Below are 25,150 nucleotides of genomic sequence, written 5' to 3'. Positions count from 1 at the left end.
TGCGTGGAATGGGTTGCCGGCGACAGCGGTGGAGGCAGATACAATAGGGTCTTTTAAGAGACTCCTGGATAGGTATATGGAGCTCAGAAAAATAGAGGGCTATGGGTATCCCTAGGTAATTTCTTAGGTAAGGACATGTTCGGCACAGCTTTGTGAGCCGAAAGGCCTGTATTGTGCTGTAGGTTTTCTGTTTCTGTTTCCTTTATAAGTACTTCCAACCTCCCTGGTTCAGTGGTGAGTATACAACTACTAAGGCCTGCATCTATCCCTGAGCCATCGTTGCTTCCCACCTCCTCCACTCACCTCTATCCCCACCACCAACCTAAAACTGAGCATAGAACATTACAGCACATAGCTGGCCCTTTGGCCCACAATACTGTGCCAACCTTATAACCTATCCTAAGATCAAGCTAACCGGCCATGGCCCTCCGTTTATCATCCACGTGCTTATCTAAGAGTTTCTTGAATGTCCCACACAAGATGCTGGAGGAACTCAGCAGGTCAAGCAGCATTAGTGGAAATGAATGAACAGTTGCCATCTTCAGAGTCCTGAAGGAGGGTCTCGGCCTAAAACATCGACTGTTTATTCCTTTCCAAAGATGCTGCCTGACATGCTGAGTTCCTCCAGCATTTTGCTTGTGTGTGCGTTGCTCTGGATTTCCAGCGTCTGCAGGCATTCTTGGTCTATGTTCTTTAACGTCCCTACTGTATCTGCTTCTACTGCAGCCCCTGGCAAGGTGTTACATGCATTCACCACTCTGTTTGAAACAAACCTTGCCTCTGACAGCACCCATACCTTCCTCCAATCACCTTAAAACTGTATCCCCTCGGATTAGCTCTGTGTTTACTTCTGTTGGCCTTGTATTTCAACTTTGTCTTTTCAATTAGTTTTACTCTTTTGTTTTTGTTCTAGTTTCTCTTCCCTTGCCCTCTGCACACCCTGCTTGGTATTGGTCTATTAGGATCATATACTGTATAATGAATATAGTGAGAAATGTTTACCTGCCATTCGGACAAGTCATGCCATGCATAAGCAGATAGAGGTAACAGAACAGAACAGAATACAGATATGGTGCAGCAGCTATAGAGGAAGAGCAATGCAGTTAAACAAGTAAGGCAAGGACTACAATGAGGTAGATTGGAAGATCAAGAGTTAATTTTCAGCATATATGCGAGCTGTTCAAGTGTCTGATAGTAGTGCGGTGGAAGCTGTCCTTGAGCCTGGTACGAATTAGTGGTTTCAAGCTTTTGTATCCTCTGCTCAGTTGGCGCGTGGCCAAGTGGTTAAGGCGTCGGTCTAGTGATCTGAAGGTCGCTAGTTCGAGCCTCAGCTGAGGCAGCGTGTTGTGTCCTTGAGCAAGTCACTTAACCATACATTGCTCTGTGACGACACCGCTGCCAAGCTGTATCGGCCCTAGTGCCCTTCCCTTGGACAACATCATGGGCAACTGCTGGTCTTCTATACATGGCACCATATATTGCAGCATGGGCAACTGCTGGTCTTCCATACAACCTTGCCCAGGGCTGTGCCCTGGAAACCATCCAAGGCCCAAATCCATGGTCTCACGAGACTAACGGATGCCTAAAAAAAAAATCCTCTGCTCAATGGAAGAACAAAGAAACTGCTGGAAGAACTCAACAGGTCAGGCAGCATCTGTGGAGGGAAATGGCCAGTCGACATTACAGGTTGAGACACATCATCAGGACTGAAAGAATGATCCTTGATTATGGTGGCTGCTTTCCTGAGGGGCAATGCATGCGTCATAAAACAGGTAGTTTTCTCAGTGGCCTTGGTGATTAAGTAGCCAGAGAAGTAACCTATAGACTAGAACTAATGTTCAGGAAATGTGAGTTCAAATCCCATCATGCACCAAGACTTTAAATAATGACTTTAGCCAGAGAGTGGTATATCTGTGGAATTCTTTGCCACAGGTGGCTGTGGAGGCCATGTCATTGGGTATTTTAAAGGCAGAAGTTGATAGATTCTTGATTGGTCAGGGCATGAAGGGAAACGGAGAAGGCGGGAGATTTGGGCTGAGAGGAAAATGGATCAGCCGTGGTAAAATTGAGGAGCAATCTTGATGGGCCAGATGGCCTAATTCTGCTCCTATATCTTAGATTCTATGATCTTATGAAATAAAAAGTAGGAGGAAATCTGCATGTTACCTTGTGATTCTGGACCCTGAGCTATTCTAGCAAGCCGCTCAGTTAGGTTAAGGTCATTCAAATAAATGTCCACAATATCAATAACAGCTGAAAATAAAAGTACCATTAGTACCCATCTTATAGTTTGTTATTGATTTATTGTTAAATGTACTGAGATACAGTGGAAAGCTATGGTTTTGCCTACCATCCAGAAAAATCATTCCAAACATAAATCTGTTGACGTAGTACAAAAGGGGGAAAAAGGAATGTAGTGTTTCCAGTTACAAATACAGAAAGAGTGCAGTGCAGGTAGACAAAGTGGAAGGGCCATGATGAGTTACCTGTACATTGAGAGATGAAAAGTTAAAGTTTGTTGTAAAAGAGGTTCATTCAAGAGTCTGGTAGCAATAGTATAGAAAGTCTCTGTGACCCCAGTAGTACGTGTTCTCAAACTTCCCTATCTTCTGCCCAAAGGGAGGGAGAGAAGAAAGAATGACGCGGTAGGTCATTTTAGATTCTGCGCATTTAGTAGTAGTTAGTAATTCTCTTAAAGAATTGTGCTAAAATCAGAAATTTATAAGTACACAGCTCTGTCTGATGTTACTTTTTAAGCTGGAAAATTTCACATTTCAGATCAAGGTCCATGGTCTAAACTGGTTGGTGTGGGAGATTAAATGGTGCTCTTCTGGAGATATTTAATATGATCAAAGGATCTGATGGGGTAGAGGGAGAAAAAGATTCCTTCAGTGAGGGATTGGGCAATGCGCAACAAAGAGCATAATCTTAAAGTTGGAGTTGGCCAGCTCGTATGTGGTGTTGGCAACAAATCTCTACATGAAAGGGCCGTGGAATTGGGAATCATTTCTCCCCCTACCCTTGAGTCTCAAATGTTGCTGTCACTTGGGAATTAGTGGACAAATTTGAAATTGAGGTTAGGGGATCAAAAAAAAAATTGGAGGATCTCAGTGGGTCAGGCAGCATCTGTGCGGGAAATGGACAGTTGATGCTACAGGTCGAGAACCTTCATTTGAACTGAACAATATAAGGGAGATGGCTGGTATGAAGAAATGAGTGGAAGGAGTGGAGCAAGAGCTGGCAAGTGATAGGTGAATGCAGTTGAGGAGGGAAGACTGGGAATAGCATAGAGGCTGGGCAGTGATAGGTGGAAGATTGAGAAATGTTTCTTAAATGGGATATGTGGAGTGAGATTTAAATTGGTTGCCTTCCTAGTTGAACAGCAGAGTGACTTTGCAGGTGGATGATCACCTGCTTCTGTCTCTCATGAGAGCAAAGAGAGACTCTTCCTCATCCCTTGTTTGGTCTCGGAGCCAGCTGTGATCCATCGGGCTCATATACCTTTTACAGTGTCAGCATTCTTAGAGCCGTCTCTTTTTGTGTTGCACAGGAGTGTTGGTTTTTGCTGACAGCAAGGATGGTTCCAGAAACATTTCCTTAAAGTGCAACTACATCCTGGTGAAGGATGGAGGGGCGCTTCACATCGGAGCAGAGAAGTGCCGCTATAAATCTCGAGCCTCCATCACGCTGCGCGGCCGGTCGGACGAGGGTGAAGAGGTGCCGGGCTTTGGCAAGAAGTTCCTGGGGGTGGATGCTGGTGGCACGCTGGAACTCCACGGGACTGCCAAGACATCCTGGACACTGCTGGCCAAGACCTTGCCGCCCTCTGGTCTGGAGTTTGGGTCGTACGTTGAGAGGCCGCCCACCCGGGGTTTGAACGTCCGTGTGGTGGACCAGGATACGGGGCAGGTGCTGCTGGCAGACAGGTTCGACACACACGACTTTGCCAATGAAAGCATAAGGCTCCAAAACTTGCTGCAGTCCCAGGACTCCGGCAGGATAATCGCCATTGCAGTGAGGGACTCTGCTGCCAAGAATCTCCTTCAGGAGACGAAATACTCCATTCAGAAGCTGCTCGGCAGTAGACTCGTTCACGACTTGAGATACAGGTGAGATGTAATTGAGTTACTCATTCTTGCAGAGGATGCCTTTAATAATTTGTGTTGAAAATGCAATCACTATTAATAACCTTGCGTTTTTTTTCCTGAATGGTACAGGGCTCAGCTAGCAGAAACACTGCCTCCCTGTGACCACATGAGTGCTCCAGTTTCCTCTGCACATCCCAAAGGGTGGTAGATTAAGTGGTGCCTCTAACTTGTCCCTAGTGTGCAGCTGAGTGGTAGAATATGGGGAGAAGTGCAGCAGGAATGTGACAAGAACTAAATGGAGGAATGGGATTATTTGGTGAACCAGAACAGACTTGATGGGCCGAACTGTAAGGAACATGGCTGAATAACAAGGCATTGGTCGTTTTTTTAAATTTCTCCCCTCATTGGAAGAGACTACAGGTGAGAGGCATACAGAGTCACTAAGAGTTAGCAGGCAGCAAGAAGTTAAGAGGGGAAATAGCTAATTGTCCTTTATTGCAAAGATGTCAGAGTCTGGAAAATGGGAAGTGTTGTTACCATTGTGTTGATGAGGGCATACCTTAGAACTATGTATGATTTTGGTCTCCTTACCCCAAGAAAGATGATGATAGCTTCAGAGACAGTTTGAAAGAGATTCACTAGACTAATGCCTGAGTTGAGAGGAATGTTTCATCAGGAGAGGTTAAATAGGTTGGGCTGTAATCTTTAGAATTCTTGAGAATGAGAGGTAACATCATTAAAACGTATGAGATCTTAAGGGGGCATGATAGAGTACATGTTGAAATGTTTTTGCCAGTGGGAGGGTCTCAAACAAGGGGACAGAGTTTCAAGTTAATGGGCTTGGCATTAACACCAATCTACATAGAAAGTTCTTCTTGCAAATAGTGATGAGTCTCTGGGTTTCTGTCTTTGAGTACAGTGGACACTAGAAGTATTTAAAATTGAGAAAGGTACACTTTCTTTGAAAGAAAGAATTGAGGGCTAAGGGGAACTGGCACAGAGGAGGAATTGAGACCTGGGGTTATTTAGCCATGGTATTGAATTGTGGGACATGTGTTCTCCCTGTTCCTATTTTCCTGTGTTTTCCCCTTAAGTCTAAGAAGTCATTTGGCTTCAGCTCTGTTCCAAATCTGTTCCTGTTTGAACAATTTGGAATGTGAATTTTGCATCTTCCCAGTCAGCATTGCTCCATCTGTGACTTATTGTGCATTCAGGCTAATATCTGAAATTCAAATTTATAAATTTATTAGTCACTTTTTTGGGTTCTGATAGCAAGGCTGGCATTTATTGTCCTTCCCTTGACAAGGTGGTGGTGAGTCACCTTTTGAATTATGGCAGTCTATCTTCACATGGACGTGATAGCAGTGGGCATTTAAGTGCCACATCTGAGGGCATCTAAGATGGGGAGATGCATAAAGGCATTTTTAGAAAGAGAGCACAACTCCAGCTTTTAATTTAACATGAACACTGTCAAATGCAATTTGATGGTTAAATGGTGATGAAACTGAAGAAAATGTTAGACAACAACCTGAGACAATGGATGGAACCAGCACAAAGAATGCAAGTTGCCTGTAAATACAATTTTTCAACAAATGTCCAGAGCTCCATTTAAAGTGGGTTATAATGCAGGATCCTTGATCTGAATGTTAAGCATTCCCCCTTCCACAAGTGATTTCCTGGCTGGCATGTCTCAAGTTGGTCAAGGTCTCAGAATAAGGGGTCAGGATTTTCACTCGGATAAGGGTAGTTCGCGTGTTTGTAAATCTTCGTAACTTGCTTCAATAGGTTGTGGATGCTCAGAAGTTGAGTACAAGTTACCTTAAAACTGAGGTCAATAGACTTTTGGACTCCAGTGGGGTCAAGGACTGTGGACAACTGGTAGGACAAACTCTGATGACGTTCAATAGGAGGGCAGGCTGAAGGGAGCAAATTGCTGATTCCTGATTCTGCATCTTGTGTTTTTTTTTTTCTCCTGCTACTTTAAGAAATTTTTAGGAAACCTGTCTCTTTGACTTGGCCCTGCTCTCAAATGTGCAAAGTGTGATCTGATAACTCATCTGTTGGAGCACTTTGGGTGTTTATAATAGTAGGGGACCGAGGGTCCAGTGAGATAGAGGAACTAAGGGAAATACATGTTAGTAGGGAAGTGGTGTTAGGTAAATTGAAGAGATTAAAGGCAGATAAATCCCCAGGGCCAGATGGTCTGCATCCCAGAGTGCTTAAGGAAGTAGCCCAAGAAATAGTGGATGCATTAGTGATAATTTTTCAAAACTGTTTAGATTCTAGATTAGTTCCTGAGGATTGGAGGGTGGCTAATGTAACCCCGCTTTTTAAAAAAGGAGGGAGAGAGAATTATAGACCGGTTAGCCTGACATCGGTGGTGGGGAAAATGTTAGAGTCAGTTATCAAAGATGTGATAACAGCACATTTGGAAAGTGGTGAAATCATCGGACAAAGTCAGCATGGATTTGTGAAAGGAAAATCATGTCTGACGAATCTCATAGAATCTTTTGAGGATGTAACTAGTAGAGTGGATAGGGGAGAACCAGTGGATGTGGTATATTTGGATTTTCAAAAAACTTTTGACAAGGTCCCACACAGGAGATTAGTGTGCAAACTTAAAGCACACGGTATTGGGGGTATGGTATTGATATGGATAGAGAATTGGTTGGCAGACAGGAAGCAAAGAGAGGGAATAAATGGGACCTTTTCAGAATGGCAGGCAGTGACTAGTGGGGTACCGCAAGGCTCAGTGCTAGGACCCCAGTTGTTTACAATATATATTAATGACTTAGACGAGGGAATTAAATGCAGCATCTCCAAGTAGGCGGATGACACAAAGCTGGGCGGCAGTGTTAGCTGTGAGGAGGATGCTAAGAGGATGCAGGGTGACTTGGATAGGTTAGGTGAGTGGGCAAATTCATGGCAGATGCAATTTAATGTGGATAAATGTGAGGTTATCCACTTTGGTGGCAAGAACAGGAAAACAGATTATTATCTGAATGGTGGCCGATTAGGAAAAGGGGAGGTGCAATAAGACCTGGGTGTCATTGTACACCAGTCATTGAAAGTGGGCATGCAGGTACAGCAGGCGGTGAAGAAGGCGAATGGTATGCTGGCATTCATAGCAAGAGGATTTGAGTACAGAAGCAGGGAGGTACTACTGCAGTTGTACAAGGCCTTGGTGAGACCACACCTAGAGTATTGTGTGCAGTTTTGTTCCCCTAATCTGAGGAAAGACATTCTTGCCATTGAGGGAGTACAAAGAAGGTTCACCAGATTGATTCCTGGGATGGCAGGACTTTCATATGATGAAAGACTGGATCGACTAGGCTTATACTCACTGGAATTTAGAAGATTGAGGGGGGGATCTGATTGAAACATATAAAATTCTAAAGGGATTGGACAGGTTAGATGCAGGAAGATTGTTCCCGATGTTGGGGAAGTCCAGAACGAGGGGTCACAGTTTGCGGATAAAGGGGAAGCCTTTTAGGATTGAGATGAGAAAAAACTTCTTCACACAGAGAGTGGTGAATCTGTGGAATTCTCTGCCACAGGAAACAGTTGAGGCCAGTTCATTGGCTATATTTAAGAGAGAGTTAGATATGGCACTTGTGGCTAAAGGGATCAGGGGTATGGAGAGAAGGCAGGTACAGGGTTCTGAGTTGGATGATCAGCCATGATCATACTGAATGGCGGTGCAGGCTCCAAGGGCCGAATGGCCTACTCCTGCACCTATTTTCTATGTTTCTATGTTTTGTCATGTGCTTCCTAAATGCACGGCATGAAGACTTGCACATCTTGTGCAATCACCCACACTTCCAGTCAAGAGCCACAATGTAATGAACAGGAATTTAACAGAATAACCCTGAGTTCTGATTTAAAAAAAAATCTCTGTCTTGGGCCAAAACTGGCTAAATGAATCTGTGATTTCACTGTTCCTGATGACAGCATGAGCTTGGCTCTGAGTCACTGGAGACAGACCATCTGAGTTAGTACCAGAATACTGGGCATTGTATCTTGGCTCTGGATGCGAAAAGATGCCTTCATCCTTCCATGTAAAGAGACTCTGTTCATCCCCATCCCCATTTTTCCTCCACACTCCCCAAAGGGACATAGCTGTGATATTGAGCAAGAAGACCGTTCTGTTCGTTGTAACCATTCTGGCTCATTGGAAGGGCAGCTCCCACTGAAAACAAGTCACAAAAAAGAACGTGTTAGTCATCTTGAAATGCATTGTAGTCACTTTTGTCATGTAGAAAGCGTGGCAACTGTTATTGAGCACAGCGAACTTGCACAGATGTCGAATGGGGGATACATATCAACAGGACAGTAGCGAGAGCTGCTCTGCAAACCTTCTGAGTGGATCTCGGGATAAGGGCAGATAAGTCTTTGGTCTACCATCTCCCTGAGGCGGCACCTCCAGCAATGCTGCTTTCCCTTGGCAGTGCACTGGAGCATAGATCCAGAATGTCCTCCTTGGATGTCCAGAGTGGGAATTGAACCTGTAACTTTCTGACTTTCAAGCAGAAGTGCTGCTCCTGGGTAGTAGATGAAATTCAAGTCCCAGCTCGCTTTGTCTCCAGAGTCTGATAACTGTGTGCCAAACTGTTCCTCTTCCTTCCATCTTCTCCTCCTTTGCACCTGGGAGACAGAGACTCATACTGCAGAGAAACGGGCTTTTTCAGCCCATCGTACCTTGCTTGCCATCGAGTACCTATTTATTGCAGCTTTTGTGCTAGTGGATTTGAGAAAACCAACAGACAAGAGTATTGGAAAGTAGGGGCTCAAATGACTTCGATGGGCTGAATGGTTCCCCCTGCTTTTGTGTGCTTGAGTCTTGTACCTATTGCTTTTTGGGGTCCTAATAGAGACAGTCAGGAAATGTGTATTGGCTCAGGAGCTGTAAGACACTGCTTCACAGCTTTCTAGCTGGGCAGGGGAAACAAGCATTAAAGGAGCAGTGTGCAGTGTCTGGTCTGAATGCCAGCAGAGGTCTACATGCAAAGTAACATTGAGGTGGCTGCACTGAGAAGATGCCAAAATACACAATGCAAAGAAACCATTTGCACTTTGGCTTGGAGTTCTGATTTGCTTGGCTAATTCCTTTAATAACTAGCTATACCAGTTAACCCTTTGAGATGGTATCTAAATAGAACGTGGCCATTGCATATAATGTGTGTATGGATGGTGAGTTATTAAACAGGCTGTGGAGTGCCATCAAGTGATTATTTGCTGAATGCCATTTACAGCCCACAGACTAGACCATTCAGTTCTGTACCGTGCCAATGTTTCTGCTCCACAGGAATTTCCTCCCACCCCTTAAAACTGTCACTGCTCTTTGTCTCAACTTCTCCTTGTGGGAGTGAGTTTCACGTTCTCACCACTTGCATGGGAAAGATAATTGCTTTAGGTTTTATGTTGGCTTATTACCAATTCACTTATTGCTCTTGATCAGGGCTGGTGACCTTTTTGAGAGCATATGCCCAAATTGGCAATAGGCCTTTTTAAAAAAAAAACACTCATGTACCATTATACTTGTAAGCAAAGACTATCATTGATTAATGAAAAGGTAACAATTATGAACAGTTTAAGGAAAAATGAGTCCTGTTGGTTATTTACTTATACTCATTGTTTTACTATTAATAAAATGTAATTAATGAAGCATCTTGGAGAACCTGTTAAAATTATTAATATTTTAAAAAGACTTGGAAAATAATAATATTTTTATATTGTGTTGTTATTGTCACCATTTATTATCCAAATACTGATGTGTACACCAGATTCACAAGAATTTCAAAACATGTTACCCAACATCAAGTGTTCTTGCAACTGTGTAGCTGGCGCCAGTGGGACATTTCCTGTGAAAACATCTCACTGTTTGTAGTATCTGTAACATGTCACGGGTTGTAAAAAGAAATCATTCTCTGCATTGTTTGGCAGAAAAGGTAATTGATATGTATATTTTTATAATAGTGAGGTTTGAAGGTTGAGGGCAGCACTGCATGCTGCTCGCCAACAAAATTTTTGCATGCACCATCTTGGGGAAACAGGTTCTCCGCCTCTGTTTCTTGCTTCTGGTTGTCGTCTCCCCCACAATGGGAACCGCTTCTACATATCTAATCTGAGACTCCCCTATATAATCGTTTTTTAAAAAAAACTCTCTTTGTCTACCTATTTCTTGAGAAATAGACACAGCCTATTAAAGAGCAAAAAAAAAACTGCTGTAGAAATTCGCCAGGTCAAATAGCATCTGTGGAGGCAAAGGGAGGGATGGCATTTCAGCTTGAGACTCTGCAATTGGACAAATGATTCCAGCATTTGCAGTTGCTTGTGTCTGTAGTCTATTTAAAGTCTTTCCCAAAAAGTATAACCTCTCAGTTCCAGGAAAATCTTTTGCATTGCCAGTGCTTCTAAGTCCTCTTTACCTAAAGAATTATGCTGGTTATACCTTGGAAAATATGCTTAATCAAATCTTGGATGGTTTATTATACTTTTTTTATATGGTTGGATAGTTTTTCTTTAATTACCTCATCTGGTGCTCAAACATTTGGTGAGGAATCTTGTATATTATTAGCATCATGCATCTTCCATCTTGTCTCTTGCCTGTGCTGTAGTGAGGAAGATGGGTTGATATCCTGTAAGAGTGTGTTCATACAGCTGTTTCAGTTTCAATTTGCAGATTATTGAGGTTGTCGTGTTAACGTGGCTGACAAGCAGCTGCCAGTAAAGAGAGACCTGCCTTTTGCCACACAGAGAGTGAAGTACATTTTGAAGTGTGTTCACTGCTGAAATGTGGTAGTCACTCTCCGTCCAGCAACTTCCTACAAACAGCAGTGTGATGTTGACCAAATGATCTGTTATTTATTTCACTATGCTTTTGATGAAGGCATAAATAATGTCTCCAGGGCATCACTGAAAATGCCACTTGTCGTCTTTGAAATGCTGCCACAGGGCCTTTTAATCAGAGCAGATGGGACTTCACTTAACCCCTCAGCCAAAAGATAGCACATCTACAAGTGCCTCTCTTCCTTGGTTTTGCACAGTGCATTTGGATTGGCTCAGTGACAAATTTTTATTTCTTGTTCCTCTTGGTAGAAGTTAACCATTTTGACAATGATTCCTTTTGTCAATTTCTTTCCTGGATAGGCAAGCTTGGGCTTTTGTGGGTGTGATTGGTGCTGGAAACTCATCTTACAATGAATCCGTGCGTGACTATGAAAACCACGATACAAGAGGCAAAGCTGAAGCCCGCAAGGAGTTTGTGACGGTGGATGGGGTGAATTTTGCTGTGTCTGCATCGAGTCAGTGGAAGAAAGGTGCCCACCATTTAATCTTTTGGTTTGTAACTTTTCACTTGAGGTGTGCACGTTTGAGCACAGATAATCTGCTAGGGGAATTCAACAGGTCTGTGTGTGAGAAGGGGAGGGAATTGTTGAATTGTGCTGAACCCTGATGGAGAGTTATGACCTGAAACGTTGACAGTTCCTGCAGCAGACTAGTGCTTCAGATTCAAGCATCTGCTGTCTCCAATTATGAGTTTGAATTTTCTGTGACTTATTATTTTGTTAGTCTTGCTGCTTTATCTTCTAACTCCTGTTCTTCTCTCCATTAAAGTAATTGTTTCCAAGATCTGTTGGAACAGCCAAGAGTTTGTCGTTACATCTGAAAATCTTGTCTTCCTGGGACTTATTGGTGATAGGGCCAATTGGAATGGGTCATTGCGAAGGGAGGCAGTGAGGTGCTATCTCATGGTCTGTGCAGGGCCCATGTTCCTATGGTGCTGTTGCATAGGGAGTTCTAGAATGCAAATCCACCAGTGGTGAAGGACCAGATTAGAAGAGAGTCTGTAAATGATGGCCTCGTCTTGTGTCTATTTCCATGAGTCTTTTGATGCTTCCTTGAAGTCTTTGACTGCCCTCTTCACAAGTGAACTGCAGCCACATTGCTGCCTTAGAAGGGGAGAATAGTGGCTGTAAGGGTCAAGTGGACTGCTTATGGCAGTAAAAATTCAGCAGAAGGGCAGAATATCCATTCCCATCTTTGCTGAAGGGTTGGTAGTCTATCCTGGTCACGTCACAACGGAAGTCATGCCAGCTCTTTCTAACATCCCTGGAAGCCCCCACTTCTGGGGTGAAGGAGGACAGATTTTTGTCCCGTTTTTTGCTCCCTCATGAGGGTAGCTCAAAGCTCTTCACAGCTTGTGAAGATCTCTCGAAGTGCAGCAGTTGCACATGGGGATGCAGCTGCCAACTGTACAGACTGGGCTTCCACTGGGAACAAAATGGTATCGGGCAGATTACCAGGAGATGTCGACCATTGAGCCTCACATATGAAGAGAGGATTTCTCCTATTCTGTTCAAAATTGTGTCCTAGGATCTTTTACTTCACTGTGAGAAAATTTCAGAGGACACTTCATTGATTTTAAACTCTGAGGTTATTAAAGGCATTACAAAATTGCAAGTTCTTTTTGTGTTGTGAAGTCCAAGGCTGGGGGATTGTAAATATAATATTGAATCGCAAAAGACTCCAGCTGCTGGAATTTGGAGCAATAAATAAATAATCAGCTGTGCAGTGCCTGTAGAGGGAGGGAGAAAGGAGTTGTTGGCCTTTCAGGTTGAAATCCTGCAGGTTTGGGCCCAAAACACTGGTATTCCCTCCCCTCTCCTCCTCCATCCATAAATATCAGGTATCAAACAAATGATCTAGGAGAGACCACTCTGCCTAGAGAGCGATGAGAGAATGGGAAAAAATTTCAGTGAATAGCAGAGATGAGTTTAAGGGGAAGTTGGGTAAACACAGGAGAGGTAGGAGCAGATGTGGGGAATGTGCCTAAAGGGTGGGATCAGAAGCGGAATTACTGCCAGGAACCAGTCGATTCTCTGTTAAAGATGTGCACATCCTTAAAAAATTTTTACAGATGACTAGTTCATTTAAAGCCATCATTTGTTTCACCATGTCGTTTCTGTAATGTCAAAGCCAAATGGTCCTGATTTTTGTCTCGCTCTCTGTCTCCATCTTCCCCTCATCCCCTTCATTCTCCCCTCTCCCGGCCCCGCTTTCTGCTCTAGGGATTCCACAGGCTGAGTTCCTGGTTGATGTGGCTGGGGGCTTGGTTCTGGAGCTGCTGGATGAGGTGGAAGGCTGGAAGGAGGGCGATAGGATTGTCATTGCGAGCACGGACTACTCCATGCACCAGGCCGAGGAATTCACCATCCGCCGTTCCTCGGGTTCCAGAGCTCGACAGGTGGAGGTCACAGGTAAGTGGAAGAGGTGAAGAGGTAGGAAAGTGGTGACTCCTTTCTGACTGAGCAAGTCTGTTTGATATGTTTCATCTATGATGCTTGGACCAGTCTCCTTTCCCCTTCCCCTCTCTTCCCACCTTGTTTACCTTGTCCGTCAATTCTTTCCCCAATTCTCCCTCCACCCATCTGTACATGGGGGCTTTTTTTTTTACACTGGCCAATTGACCTGTGTGGGAAGGGATCAGATCATCCATGAGAAACTCCATACCATCACAGAGAGAAACTGCTAATTTCACGTGAACAGAACCCAGAGTTAAGATTGAACTCAAGGTTGACAGATATGATTATCCTGATTAAATCCATCTTCCTCCTCTTTCCACAACTGCATCAATTCAGGAAAAAGGCAGGTTAATCTCAGGAAAGGTTGAGAATAGAATAGATCTCCTTTACCAGGGGAAAAGAAAACTAGTAATCAAGAACTTAAAGATACCAATGCTGACTTGGCTATGAAGGCATAATCCCAACATGGTAGCAAATATCCTACTCTTTAAGGCATGTGAGACTTTGATAGAATGTTAGTGATTTTTTTAAGGAGTCTGGCACCTCGGGCAACATCAGCACGTGTTGTTCTTTCCTTACAGGTTAATTCAGAGCTAACAGTCAGCCACATTGCTATTCAGTCATTAACAAAGGATAGCAAGTCAAGTCAAGTTTATTGTCATTTAACTATGTACACGTATACTGTCAAATGAGACAATGTTTCTCCAGACCAGCATGTAAAGCACAGTAGTACACAATTCACACTCATTTCACAATAACTTAAAGTAGGAATTAAATCTACAAATGATTTATGCACAGATAACGAAGTAAAATGCCTAAATTAAATATTGCAGTGTACAGTACAAATTACTGGTGACACCTCAGATTTGGTAGGGAGTTCAGAAGCCCCGTCACCTACTCCCCTTTATGGATGGCACAGAAGTTCTGTGTTGTTTTTGATAGCGGATTTCTCTTTAGCAGTAAGGTAGATGGTAGTAGACCTTTTTCCCCCAGGGAAGGGGAGTCTAAAACTAGAGGGCACGAGGTTTAAGGTAAGAGGGGAAAGATTTAAAGGGCACCAGAGGTACAAGATTTCCATGCAGAGGGTGGTGTGGATGTGGAATGAGCACCTTGGTTGACTTGGGCAAGTTGGGCTGTAGTGCAAGAATTTGTGCTGTAATGCTCTATAGCTCTGTAAGTCTATAACAAAATATAGGTTTGTAGGCAATTTTACAGAGGTTGATTCATATGATTTTCCTTAATTACTGTGGTGAAGATTTCAAACACCGTTTCTTGCAGGAAAGTGTAAACCCTGAACTCAAGGTTTTCTTTAATCTGTGCATCCCAAAAATTTCAAGGTTGCTGCCAGTGTCAAAGTGATAGAAGCAAATACCAGTTAGTCTCAACATCACTACTGCCGTGGTGATCAATTGTACTGTGATTACAGCTTGGTAACAAAAGCCTGAGTGTGTTCTGCACATGGAAAAAAAAAGATGCATTTTGTAAAGATTACGTATTCATTTAATAAAGAGTCAATTATAATATCGGACAAGACGGATGATTAAGATATTAGGGTTAGTTGTCCAGAAATCTATATGGACAGACTATATGAATGTTTTTAAATTATTCATTTACTGACTGTAGGTGCAGCTGATGAGACTTACTACCCATCCCTGAATGTCCCTGAATTAGTGGGAGTGATGCCTCGTCCTGAGCTGCTGCTGCTGTGTGCTGCTCTGTAATTGCTGCTGACTTGTGAATCCCTGGATTTGGACCCAGTGATGATGAAGGACTAGTGATGTATATCAAAGTAGGACCATGTGTGACTTACAATGCCCTGTTTTCCTGAGGGGAGAGCTGATGGGTTTGGCAGATGTTGGAGCAGCAGTTTGGGCAATGCGTTTTGTCAGTGGCATGTGGTACGCTACACAGCCATGGGGGAGGAGAATGCTCAGGGAGATGACTGCATTGGTTAGATAGGATCTAAGAAGTGCTTACCCCTTTCAGCCCAGGGAGAAGGGGTGAGGCTGTAAAACACAATAAGAGTCTGCTGCCACAGTATATATCTCTTGTCTTCTCTCATGGACTTTGAGTTGTAACCTTGGCTGTTCTGAAAGCCAAGGATGATGGGACTGACTTGAGGTATGTGGTAAACTTTGGTACAGAGCTATATGCTGCTCCAGTGACCTGAATGGATAGTGCAATTGATTATTAAATTGATAAATTTGTGCCTGCAGTTAATATCATATGTGCTTTACAGCTGTTACACCAGCAGGATATTTGAGCACATCGCCTTAACTGTGAGGCAGAACCATCACAATGAAATGACGTTGTGCAAACTGGAGTTGTAATCCTTGGAAGTTAGAAAATTAGGGGATGTTTGATGGAAATGTGAGATTTGAAGGGAAAGAGTCTAAATGGAAATGGGGAAAGAGCATATAATTAGCAGATTAGGGAATATCCTGCTGAATGGTGGAACTAGTTTGAGGGGCTGAATGGACTCCGTTATCCATATTTCTTGAGACCATTGATGCAACAGGTGTTAAATGGTGAAGAAGTGTATTTATTATGACATCTGCTAGGCAGTGGTGTTGCCCCAAAACAGGACGTAGTTGCTGACGAGCAGTGAGAGTGCTGGGAAAGGCAGTGTGGAGTGGACAGTTCCCCTGAGCAGAGGCCGTGGCTGGGAGTAAATGGAAAATCCTGCGCATTTGCAGGGATAAATGGCTGAGCCCGGACCATGGACGACTGCATGCTGCACGTTGCAATTAGGAGAGGGAATTGTTTTACCTCCTGCCAGTGAACAATAAATATAAAATTATTGCTTTCTTTGAAAATAAATTCTCGCATTCTGTGCTAGTCCAATTCTAATACATTTATCAGCTAAAATCATTATTAAATTATAAAAATAGTTACGGAAATTCTGAAACGGGGAATGGGAGGTCAGTGGTGGAGGAATGTAAAGCTAAAATAACTAGGTACTATGTTGTTATGAGTTGGTGTAAAATGACTGTTGAGGTCTGGGTATGTCTGTGTATTTGAAGATGGGGCTTGCAGAGTTTATAACTAACATCTCAAGCAGTGAGAATGAAGCAACAGTGAGGAGGCTCCTGCCGAGGTTGCCCCTGACTACAAGGGATCAGGAGAAAGAATGATATTATATAATATTTTCAATAGCACCCGCTAGGGGCAATGTAAAGTGCTTTGCAGTCAACGAACTGCGTCATGCAGTGTGGTCATTTTTGTAACCTAGCAACCTATTGATATTATGCAAGCTTCCACAAACTGCAATGGTCATGATGACAGTGTGGGTTATGTTGGAGGTGACCCTTCTATTTTAACAATGATGGAAGGGCAAGATCTCCTTGATGGATTGACAGCTTTCTGAAGCATAAGATTTGGGTATTAAAATAAGCGTTATCCTACGATATCAGTGGTGTATTCTATAAAGAAAAGGTTGACAAGTTTGAATTCCTCTCTCAGCCTTTCTACCTGAGCTGCTTGAAGCCTCTTGTTTAGTGTTTTTGCTTCGCTTGAGACTAGTTCCGCAGGACGGCTTGGTAGCATAGTGGTTAGCACAACGCTTTACAGTACTGACGACCTGGATTCAACTCCGCCCCTGCCTGTAAGGAGCTTGTATGTTCCGGGTGCTCCATTTTCCTTCCCCATCCAAAAGATGTACCAGTGGGCTGGTAGGTTAATTGGTCATTAAATTGTCTTATGGTTAGGCCAGGGTTAATTCAGGTGTGGCTCAAAGCCCTGGAAGGGCCTAATCTGTGCTGTATCTCTGTAAATATCGCTGGATAGTCCGTTTCTTTCCCTCAGCACCGCTTGGCCGGTCAAGCAGCATCCGTAGAAAGAGAAACAGTGTTAATGCTTCTGGCTGTCTTTCCTGGTTCCCAACATCTGGATTTTTGTTCATTTTTTGTTAACTTCCTTAGCAGTTGCTAGAACCTTCTGCTCACTGTGCGGAAATTTAAAGGTACACCTGATTAGACTAAGTGTGAAGCTGGACGTATCACAAATCACGTTCAGGAATATAATACCGCAGATTTAAATTAGGATGAATTGTGATTAAAGATTGGGGGTAACATAGAACTTGGTGTGAAACCCGGCCATTCAGCCCATCAAGTCCCTCTAGTAATTAAGTTTACATGATCTTCCTCTTTTTTTTATTCATCACATCCTTCCCTCCATTCATTTCTCCCTCTTCCTTTCCACTGCCTCTTATTTCAGGAAAGGCTCAGTTCCTTCATGTGGGAGAAATCATGAATGGGGTAGACATGAGAGCAGAGGTGGGAATGTTGACGAGGAACATCGTCATTGAGGGAGAGATGGAGGATTCCTGCTATGGAGACAACTGGTGTAAGTTCTTTAAGCACGATACATTTGGAGGGCATTTAAAGGTAAGTCTGAAGTTTTCCTGTTGTCCAGTTGATTTTATTACAGTTCAGCAGCAGATACTTATTTCAAATTTGTATCTTTATTAAATTCATGGAATTGATGACAAGGGTAGAACAAAAAATTTCCTTTAATCTTTGCACTACAGTGATGACACAGTTTATTCCAATTTAACTGATTTATTACCTTTTGGTGCCTTTTTCTTGCTTGAGGTGCTGACAGAATTCCAGGGCCTCCGGAGAGAGAATAGCACATTTAGTACCGTCGTTTGTGCTCCAAAACAATCTTCTTTCCTGCCTGCTTTAATCTTCAAGCTCACTGATGCAGTTGGCGCTTGTAAAAGGATGACAACCAGACCAGTACCCGAGAAGAGCAGGGCAAGCTGCCCAATGACCAGTGGCACTCACATCAATTGTGATGAAGTACTTGGAGAGGTTGGTCATGGTTAAAATCAACTCCTGCCAAGCTAGTATCTGGATCCACTGCCATTTGCCGATCACCACGACAGATCTACAGATGCGATGATACTGGTTCTCTACTTGGCAATGAGTCATCTGGACAGTATGTCAGGTGATGTAGGCATTAACTACAGCTCGGTATTCAACACAATTGCACCCCCAGTCCAAGTCAGCAAACTCTAAAACCTGGACCATTGTACCTTCCCCTGCATCTGGATCCTTGACTTCCCCGCTGGTAGACTGTATCATATTGGAAATAGCACCTTCTCACCAGCAATCAACACTGGCATGCCTGAAGGATGTGTGTTTAGCTCACTGCTGTACTCTCTACACCCACTCGTGTGTGGCTAAGCACAGCTCAAATGCCATCCATAAATTTGCTGAAGACACCACTATTGCTGGCAGAATTTCAGATGGTGATAGTGATAAGGGAGTGAGATAGATCAGCTAATTGAGTGGTGTGGCAACCACAACCTTGTCAGTAAGACCAAGGAGTTCATGTGGCTTTCAGGATTGGGAAATTGAGGGAACACACACCAGTCCTCATCGAAGGATCAGAAGTGGAAAGGGTGAGCACTTTCAAGTTCCTGGCTGTCAACATCCGAGGATCTATTCTGGGTCCAACACACTGAAGCAATTACAAAGAAGGCATGAGAGTGGCTATATTTCATTAGGAGTTTTAGGGGAATGGCCTGTCACCAAAGAGGCTCTCAAATTTCTACAGGTGCACTGCGGAGAGCGTTCTAACTGGCTGTGTCATGGGGGAGGGGGGCTACTGCACAGCCTCAGAAAAAGCTGCCGAAAGTTGTAAGTTCAGCCAGCTCCATCATGTGTACTAGCCTCCCAGCACTGAGGACATCTTCAAAAGGCAATGCCTCAACAAAGTTGCGTCCATCATTATTGACCCCATCACTCTTCTCATTGCTACCATCAAAAAGGAAATACAAGAGCTGAGGACACACTCAACATTTCAGGAACAGCTTCTTTCCCTCCGCCATCAGATTCCTCAATGGACAATGGACACGTGAACACTACCTCACAATGTTTTTTTTTCCCCCCCTCACTTTTTGTACTAATATAATTTTCATTGTTTTAATATATACCTACTGTGAATTTATAGTTTTTTATGTATTGCAATGTACTGCTGCCACAAAACAACAAATTTCACAACATATGCTAGTGATACTAAACCTGATTCTCATTATCAGCTCTCCTTTTATCCCACATTTGTCAGACTGTGTGCTTCTTGGTTGAATTTAACAGTGAATAATTGAGGAAACTGTGCAGAGCCATGCAATCTGGAGGCAAGCCCTTCAGCCCTCTGAGCCCATGCCAACCATCAAGCACAACAGACACAAAGCCTCCCTTCTTCTCCCCAGATTGGGAGAGGAAGTGAGTAGAAATATTTTCTGTTTTGTTGAAAGAGCCTTTAAATATAAGGGGGTCAAAGCAAGCAGGCAGCACACTGCATTAGGAACTCAGTCATAATGAAACAGTGTGAAAGCCTTTGGCCCACTGAGTGAGAGCTATCCGTCAAACGCCCTGCTATATTAACCCCATTTATTCTACCTACATTTCCATTCATTTGCTCCAGATTGAGCTAATGCATAGATACACTGAATTCCTACACTACAGCGGCAAGTTATAATGGCCAGTTAAGTTAACCGCAGTTCTGTCGGTTCTGGGACGGAGGAAGCTGGAGCACCCATAGGAAACGCTCCTGGTCATGGCGAGAAGAACGTGCAAACTTCAGACAGATAGCACCCAAGATCAGGGCTGCACCCAGTCTCTGGAGACAGCAGCTCCATCCCCTCTGCTCTCTACGCTCAACACTGTGCGGCTAAGCACAGTCAAGAGTACAAGTTCACTTCTGTTTGTAAAATCTTAGATGGCAACATTGCGGCAGACAGGAGTGAGATAGATCAAGTGGTTGAACAACAACCTTGCCCCCAACATCAGTGAGACCAAAGTAATGATTGTGGACTTCAGGAAGGGGAAGTTGGGAGAATGCATGCCAATCCTCATTGACAGCTCAGCTCCAAGTTCCTCGGTGTCAACGTCTCTGAAGATCTGCCTTGGGCCCAACATGTTGATGCAGTCTCAAAGAAGGCATGCCAGTGGCTTTACTCTTTTAGGAGTCTGAGGAAATTTGGTGTGTTGCTAAGTCCCGCACAACTTTCTACAGGTGTTCTATGGAGAGCATTCTGACTGGTTGCAGGACTGTCTGGTATGGAGGCACCAATGCACAGGATCAGTAACAGCTGCAGAGGGTTGTAAACTCAGCCAGCTCCATCATTTGCCTCGCCACTATTGAGGATATCTTCAAGCGATCATGCTTCAAGAGGTTGGCATCTACCATTAAGGACCCACACCATCCAAGACATGCCCTCCATTTGTTACTACTATCAGGAAGGAGATACAGGAGTCTGAAGACACATCCAACAATTCAGAAACAGCTTCTACCTGTCCACCATCAGATTTCTAAAAAAATCCATAAACCCATAAACATTAGCTCATTATTTATTTTCATTGACACTATTTATTTTGTAACTTATAGTAATTTTATGATTTTTGTTTTGTACTGTTGCCACAGAACAACAAACTTCATGTCATATAAGACAGTGATTTATAAACCTGATTCAAGTTCACGCGCTTTGCCATTCTGTTGCCCTAGATACAGTTGCATAAATGTCATTCAGGTCTGGATGATTCATAGTTCTAACTTACTTTTTATCACCTATCTGAAAAGTTAAAGGCTTTGATGAGTTGTTGGCAGCATCCTGTGAAACTCTTTCTGAAATGATTTATGGTCCAGTAAAGAATTGCAGGATAGGAATTCTTATCGTTTTTTTGAGTTTCTTTTTCAGCAGAAACTTTAGCTTTCATCTTTTCCTTACCATTTTTGTAGATTTTGAAGAACTTCACCTCTGTTCACCTCTCCGACGTGGAGCTAATGCACATGGGTCAGCAGGTGATGGGCAGTTACCCTGTGCATTTCCACCTCTGTGGCGATGTGGATAGACTTGGTGGCTACTCATCACCAACCTCTCTGAGGAGCCTTGCAATCCACCATTGCTTCTCCAGATGTGTTACAGTTCATGCAACCAATGGTTTGCTGGTAGGTCTCTAACTAGTTGGTCTGGACTGTTTATTTTACTTAGAGTTACATGTTTGGCACGGAAACTGGCTCATTGGCTCAAGGGTCCAGCTCACTGGTTAGGCTACACAAATGACTTTCCCCACCCTCCTTATCTCACCTCAAGGGATCTTCTCCTTCCTTGTATATTTATCCAGCTTCCCTTATTTACCTTCACTACTTTCAATCCCTGAATAAGTAAATTTCTTCTGAATTAATTTTTGGATTTACTACTGACCATCTTGTGCTTTTGGACACAAATGAGGAAACATTGATTCCATCAATATACCCTCCCTCTTCCCCCCCCCCCATGCTTGTGTGTGCGCACACACACTTGCATTGTTTTAAAAAGTTTTTCCTGTGAGTTATTAAACAATTCATTTGTTCCTAATGACTGGAATGTGCTGGTAACTTCTCAGATAATCCGCATTTCTGGTGCCTTTGTGCCTTCAAACAATTTCGAGGATAAGAGCCAGCATTTATTACCCATTCCTAATTTCCCTTGAGAAAGTGGTGGTAAGTGAATTGTCACAGTCCTTCCAATGAAGATGTGCTGTATGAAAGGATTTCAAGGATATAGATAATGCAGGAACCACGTTATACTTTGAGGATGGAGAGGTGTGTGACTTAGAGCAGAGCCTGCATGTGGTGGTGTTCCTGCCCTGTCCTTGTTGTTGGAAGTTGTGGGTTTGGAAGGTGCTATTATCTCCATCATTGCCTCTCCTTGCCTTCTATTCCAACGTAAGAGTTATTTTGTTTTTGTCTTCTCGTCTCCTCTCTGCATTTAAAACTGTCAACCTGTATCCAAAACTATATACAAGTGATATAGCTGCCCGATCCACTGCCTCCTAGCACCAAGAACCCAGGTTCACTCCTGACCACGGGTGCTGTTTGTGTGGAGTTGATGCGATTTTCTTGCGACCATGTGTGTTTCCTCTAGATGCTCCACTTTCCTTCCACGTGCCAAAGACCTGAGGCATGGTAGGTTAACTGGCTGTTGTCAGTTGCCCGTAGTGTACAGGTGAGTGGGTGAATCTGAGGGTAGTTGATAGGTACTCTGACAAGAAAGAGTTTGTGAACCCTTTGCAATTACCTGGTTTTCTGCATTAATTGCTCATGAAGTGTGGTCTCATTAAAGCCTTAAGTCACAACAATAGACAAGCACAATATGCCTAAACTAATAACACACAAACAATTGTACTACTACTTGTCAATACTGAGTGCACCATTTAAACAATCACAGTCTAGGTTCAAAAATGTATGTGAACCTTTGGAGTATTAATGTCCACAAAAGCTATTTGAAGTCGGGTGTTCCAGTCAATGAGATGAGGTTGGAGGTGTGGGATGTCGAGGTGCCTTGCCCTATTTAAAAAAAAAACAGTAACACACAAAGTGTGGTTATTAACAGAGCCTGCTCTTCTCAAGAAAGATCTGTTTATGTGTGCATTGCCTCAGTCAAAACAACTTTCAGAGGACCTTGGCAGAAGAATTGTAGAGATGCATGAAGCAGAAAAAGGCTACAAAAGCATTTCTAGAGACCTGAGTGTTCATCAGTCCACAGGAAGAGAAATTGTCTACATATGGAGGAAACTCAGTACTGTTGCTACTCTCCCTAGGAGTGGGCGTCCTGTAAAGATCACACCAAAAGCACACCGTGCAATGCTGAAGGAGGTGAAAGAGAACCCAGGGGTAACAGCTAAAGAGCTGCCGAAATCTCTCAAATTTGCTAACATCTCTGTTCATGTGTCCACTATAAGAAAAACACTGAACAAGAATGGTGTTCGTGGAAGGACACTGCAGAGAAAACCACTGATCTCCAAAAAAAAACATTGCTGCCCATCTCAAGTTTGCAAAAGGCCACCAGGATGCTCCACAATGCTTCTGGGACAATGTTCTGTGGACAGATTTGGGGCTGCTTTGCTTCTCATGGCTTGGACAACTTGCAATCATCGAGGGAACAATGAATTCAAAATTGTATCAAGACATTTTACAGAATGTCAGGGAAGTGTTCTATCACCTGAAGCTTAATCAACATCAGAATGGTTTAAAAAGAAGAAAATTCATGTTTTGGAATGGCCAAGTCAGAGTCCAGACCTTAACCCAATTGAGATGCTGCGTCGTGACCTGAAGAGAGCTGTTCATGCAAGGTGTCCCAGAAATATTGACGAACTGAAACAGTTTTGTATGGAGGAATGGTTTAAAATTCCTCCCCACTGTTGTGCAAGTTGGATCAGGAAATGTTTGATGGCGGTTATTGCTGAAGGAGGTTCTACCAGTTATTAAATACAGGGGTTCGCATACTTTTTCCAGCCTGGACTGTTAATGATTAAACACTGTGTTCAGTAAAGACATGAAAAGTACCATTGCTTGTGTGTTATTAGTTTAGGCAGATTGTGTTTGTCTATTATTGTGACTTGGATGAAGATCAGACCACATTTTTACGTATAATGCGGAAACCCAGATATTTGCAAACTTTTTCTTGCAACTGTATGTGGGGAGAATCACATGGGCTTAGTGTAAATAGGCACTTGATGGTCTTCATGGAATCTGACTGAATGGCCTGTCTCCATGCTGCGCAGCTCTGTAGCAGCAGTCCCCAGCCAGCAGGCCGCGGACCGATACCGGGCCGCAAAGCATGTGCTACTGGGCCGTGAGGAAACGATATGAGTCAGCTTCACCTTTCCTCATTCAAGTTCACGCACTGTTGAACTTGAACATAGGGTTGCCAACTGTCCTGTATTTGCAGGGACATCCCGTATATTGAGCTAAATTGGTTTGTCCCATATGGGACCGCCCTTGTCCCGTATTTCCCCCACTAAGGTAGAGAGTTCCTATGAAACCTTTCGTGCCTAAATGGCGTAAAGCGAAGAAGCAATTACCATTAATTTATATGGAAAAATTTTTGTGCGTTCCCAGACCCAAAAAATAACCTAACAAATCATGCCAAATAACACATAAACTGAAAATAACACTAACATATAAGCAGGAATGATATGATAAATACACAGCCTATATAAAGTAGAAATAATGTATGTACAGTGTAGTCGGGAAGGTGAAGGCAAACCAATTTGTGGGGAGAAAGAATCGGCACGCACGCACATGCGCACATCACATGCACACGTCACGCATGCGCACACAGGTGCCCGCGCAAGGCTTTATGGTCATGGTAGTCTTTCCTGGGGTAAAGTGTCCCGGGATTTGACTGCTACTTTTGTCCCTTATTTGGGAGTGGAAAGTTGGCAACCCTAACTGTAAAAGACATGTTCAGGTGAGTTTAAACCTACTTGACCCGTTCAGGTGAGTTTAACCCTACTTGACCCCTCCGGTCGGCCGGTCCGCAAGAATATTGTCAATACTAAACCGGTCCATGGTGCAAAAAAGGCAGTGGATCATCACCATTCTCCTCTGCTGATGTCATCTTGTGCACTTGTTAAATAGTCTCATGGGGTGATGGACATTTTTCCACACTTGGTTACAGAGTGCCCACCTGTTTGGCCCCAGTGGCTGAACCGCAAGAAAGTGTGACGGGTAGCCTCCACAAAAGGTAAAGCCCAATTCCCTCTATGTTTTATTCTGCAGATAAGGGATACTGTTGCTATGACACATTGGGGCACTGTTTCTTCCTGGAGGATGGGATTGAAGAAAGGAACGTTCTTTACCACAACCTTGGACTTCTCACCCGACCTGGCACACTCCTACCCACGGACAGGAATGACATGATGTGCTCCTTGATTCTGAATAATGTTTACGGCAACTACGTCCCTGTCCCAGCGACGGACTGCA

The 25,150-nt window shown here is 43.5% G+C and overlaps 1 protein-coding gene across 1 annotated transcript in view; it reads left to right on the top strand.

The window, feature by feature from the left end:
* The window catches only part of cemip2 (cell migration inducing hyaluronidase 2), a 112,456-nt gene that overhangs the window by 33,301 nt on the left and 54,005 nt on the right, over positions 1–25,150 (top strand). Inside the window, 7 exon segments of the mRNA XM_072258109.1 lie at positions 3,551–4,109; positions 11,238–11,407; positions 13,160–13,348; positions 17,609–17,778; positions 21,140–21,349; positions 24,947–24,959; positions 24,962–25,150. The exon segment at positions 24,962–25,150 is cut by the window's right edge and continues 1 nt beyond it. Coding sequence (XP_072114210.1) covers positions 3,551–4,109; positions 11,238–11,407; positions 13,160–13,348; positions 17,609–17,778; positions 21,140–21,349; positions 24,947–24,959; positions 24,962–25,150 — 1,500 coding nt within the window.

Source organism: Mobula birostris, chromosome 5 (genome assembly GCF_030028105.1).
Source record: "Mobula birostris isolate sMobBir1 chromosome 5, sMobBir1.hap1, whole genome shotgun sequence".
In the NCBI taxonomy this organism is placed as follows: domain Eukaryota; kingdom Metazoa; phylum Chordata; class Chondrichthyes; order Myliobatiformes; family Myliobatidae; genus Mobula; species Mobula birostris.
The sequence above is the reverse complement of the archived record's forward strand: the minus strand, read 5'-3'. Positions and strand labels throughout refer to the sequence as shown.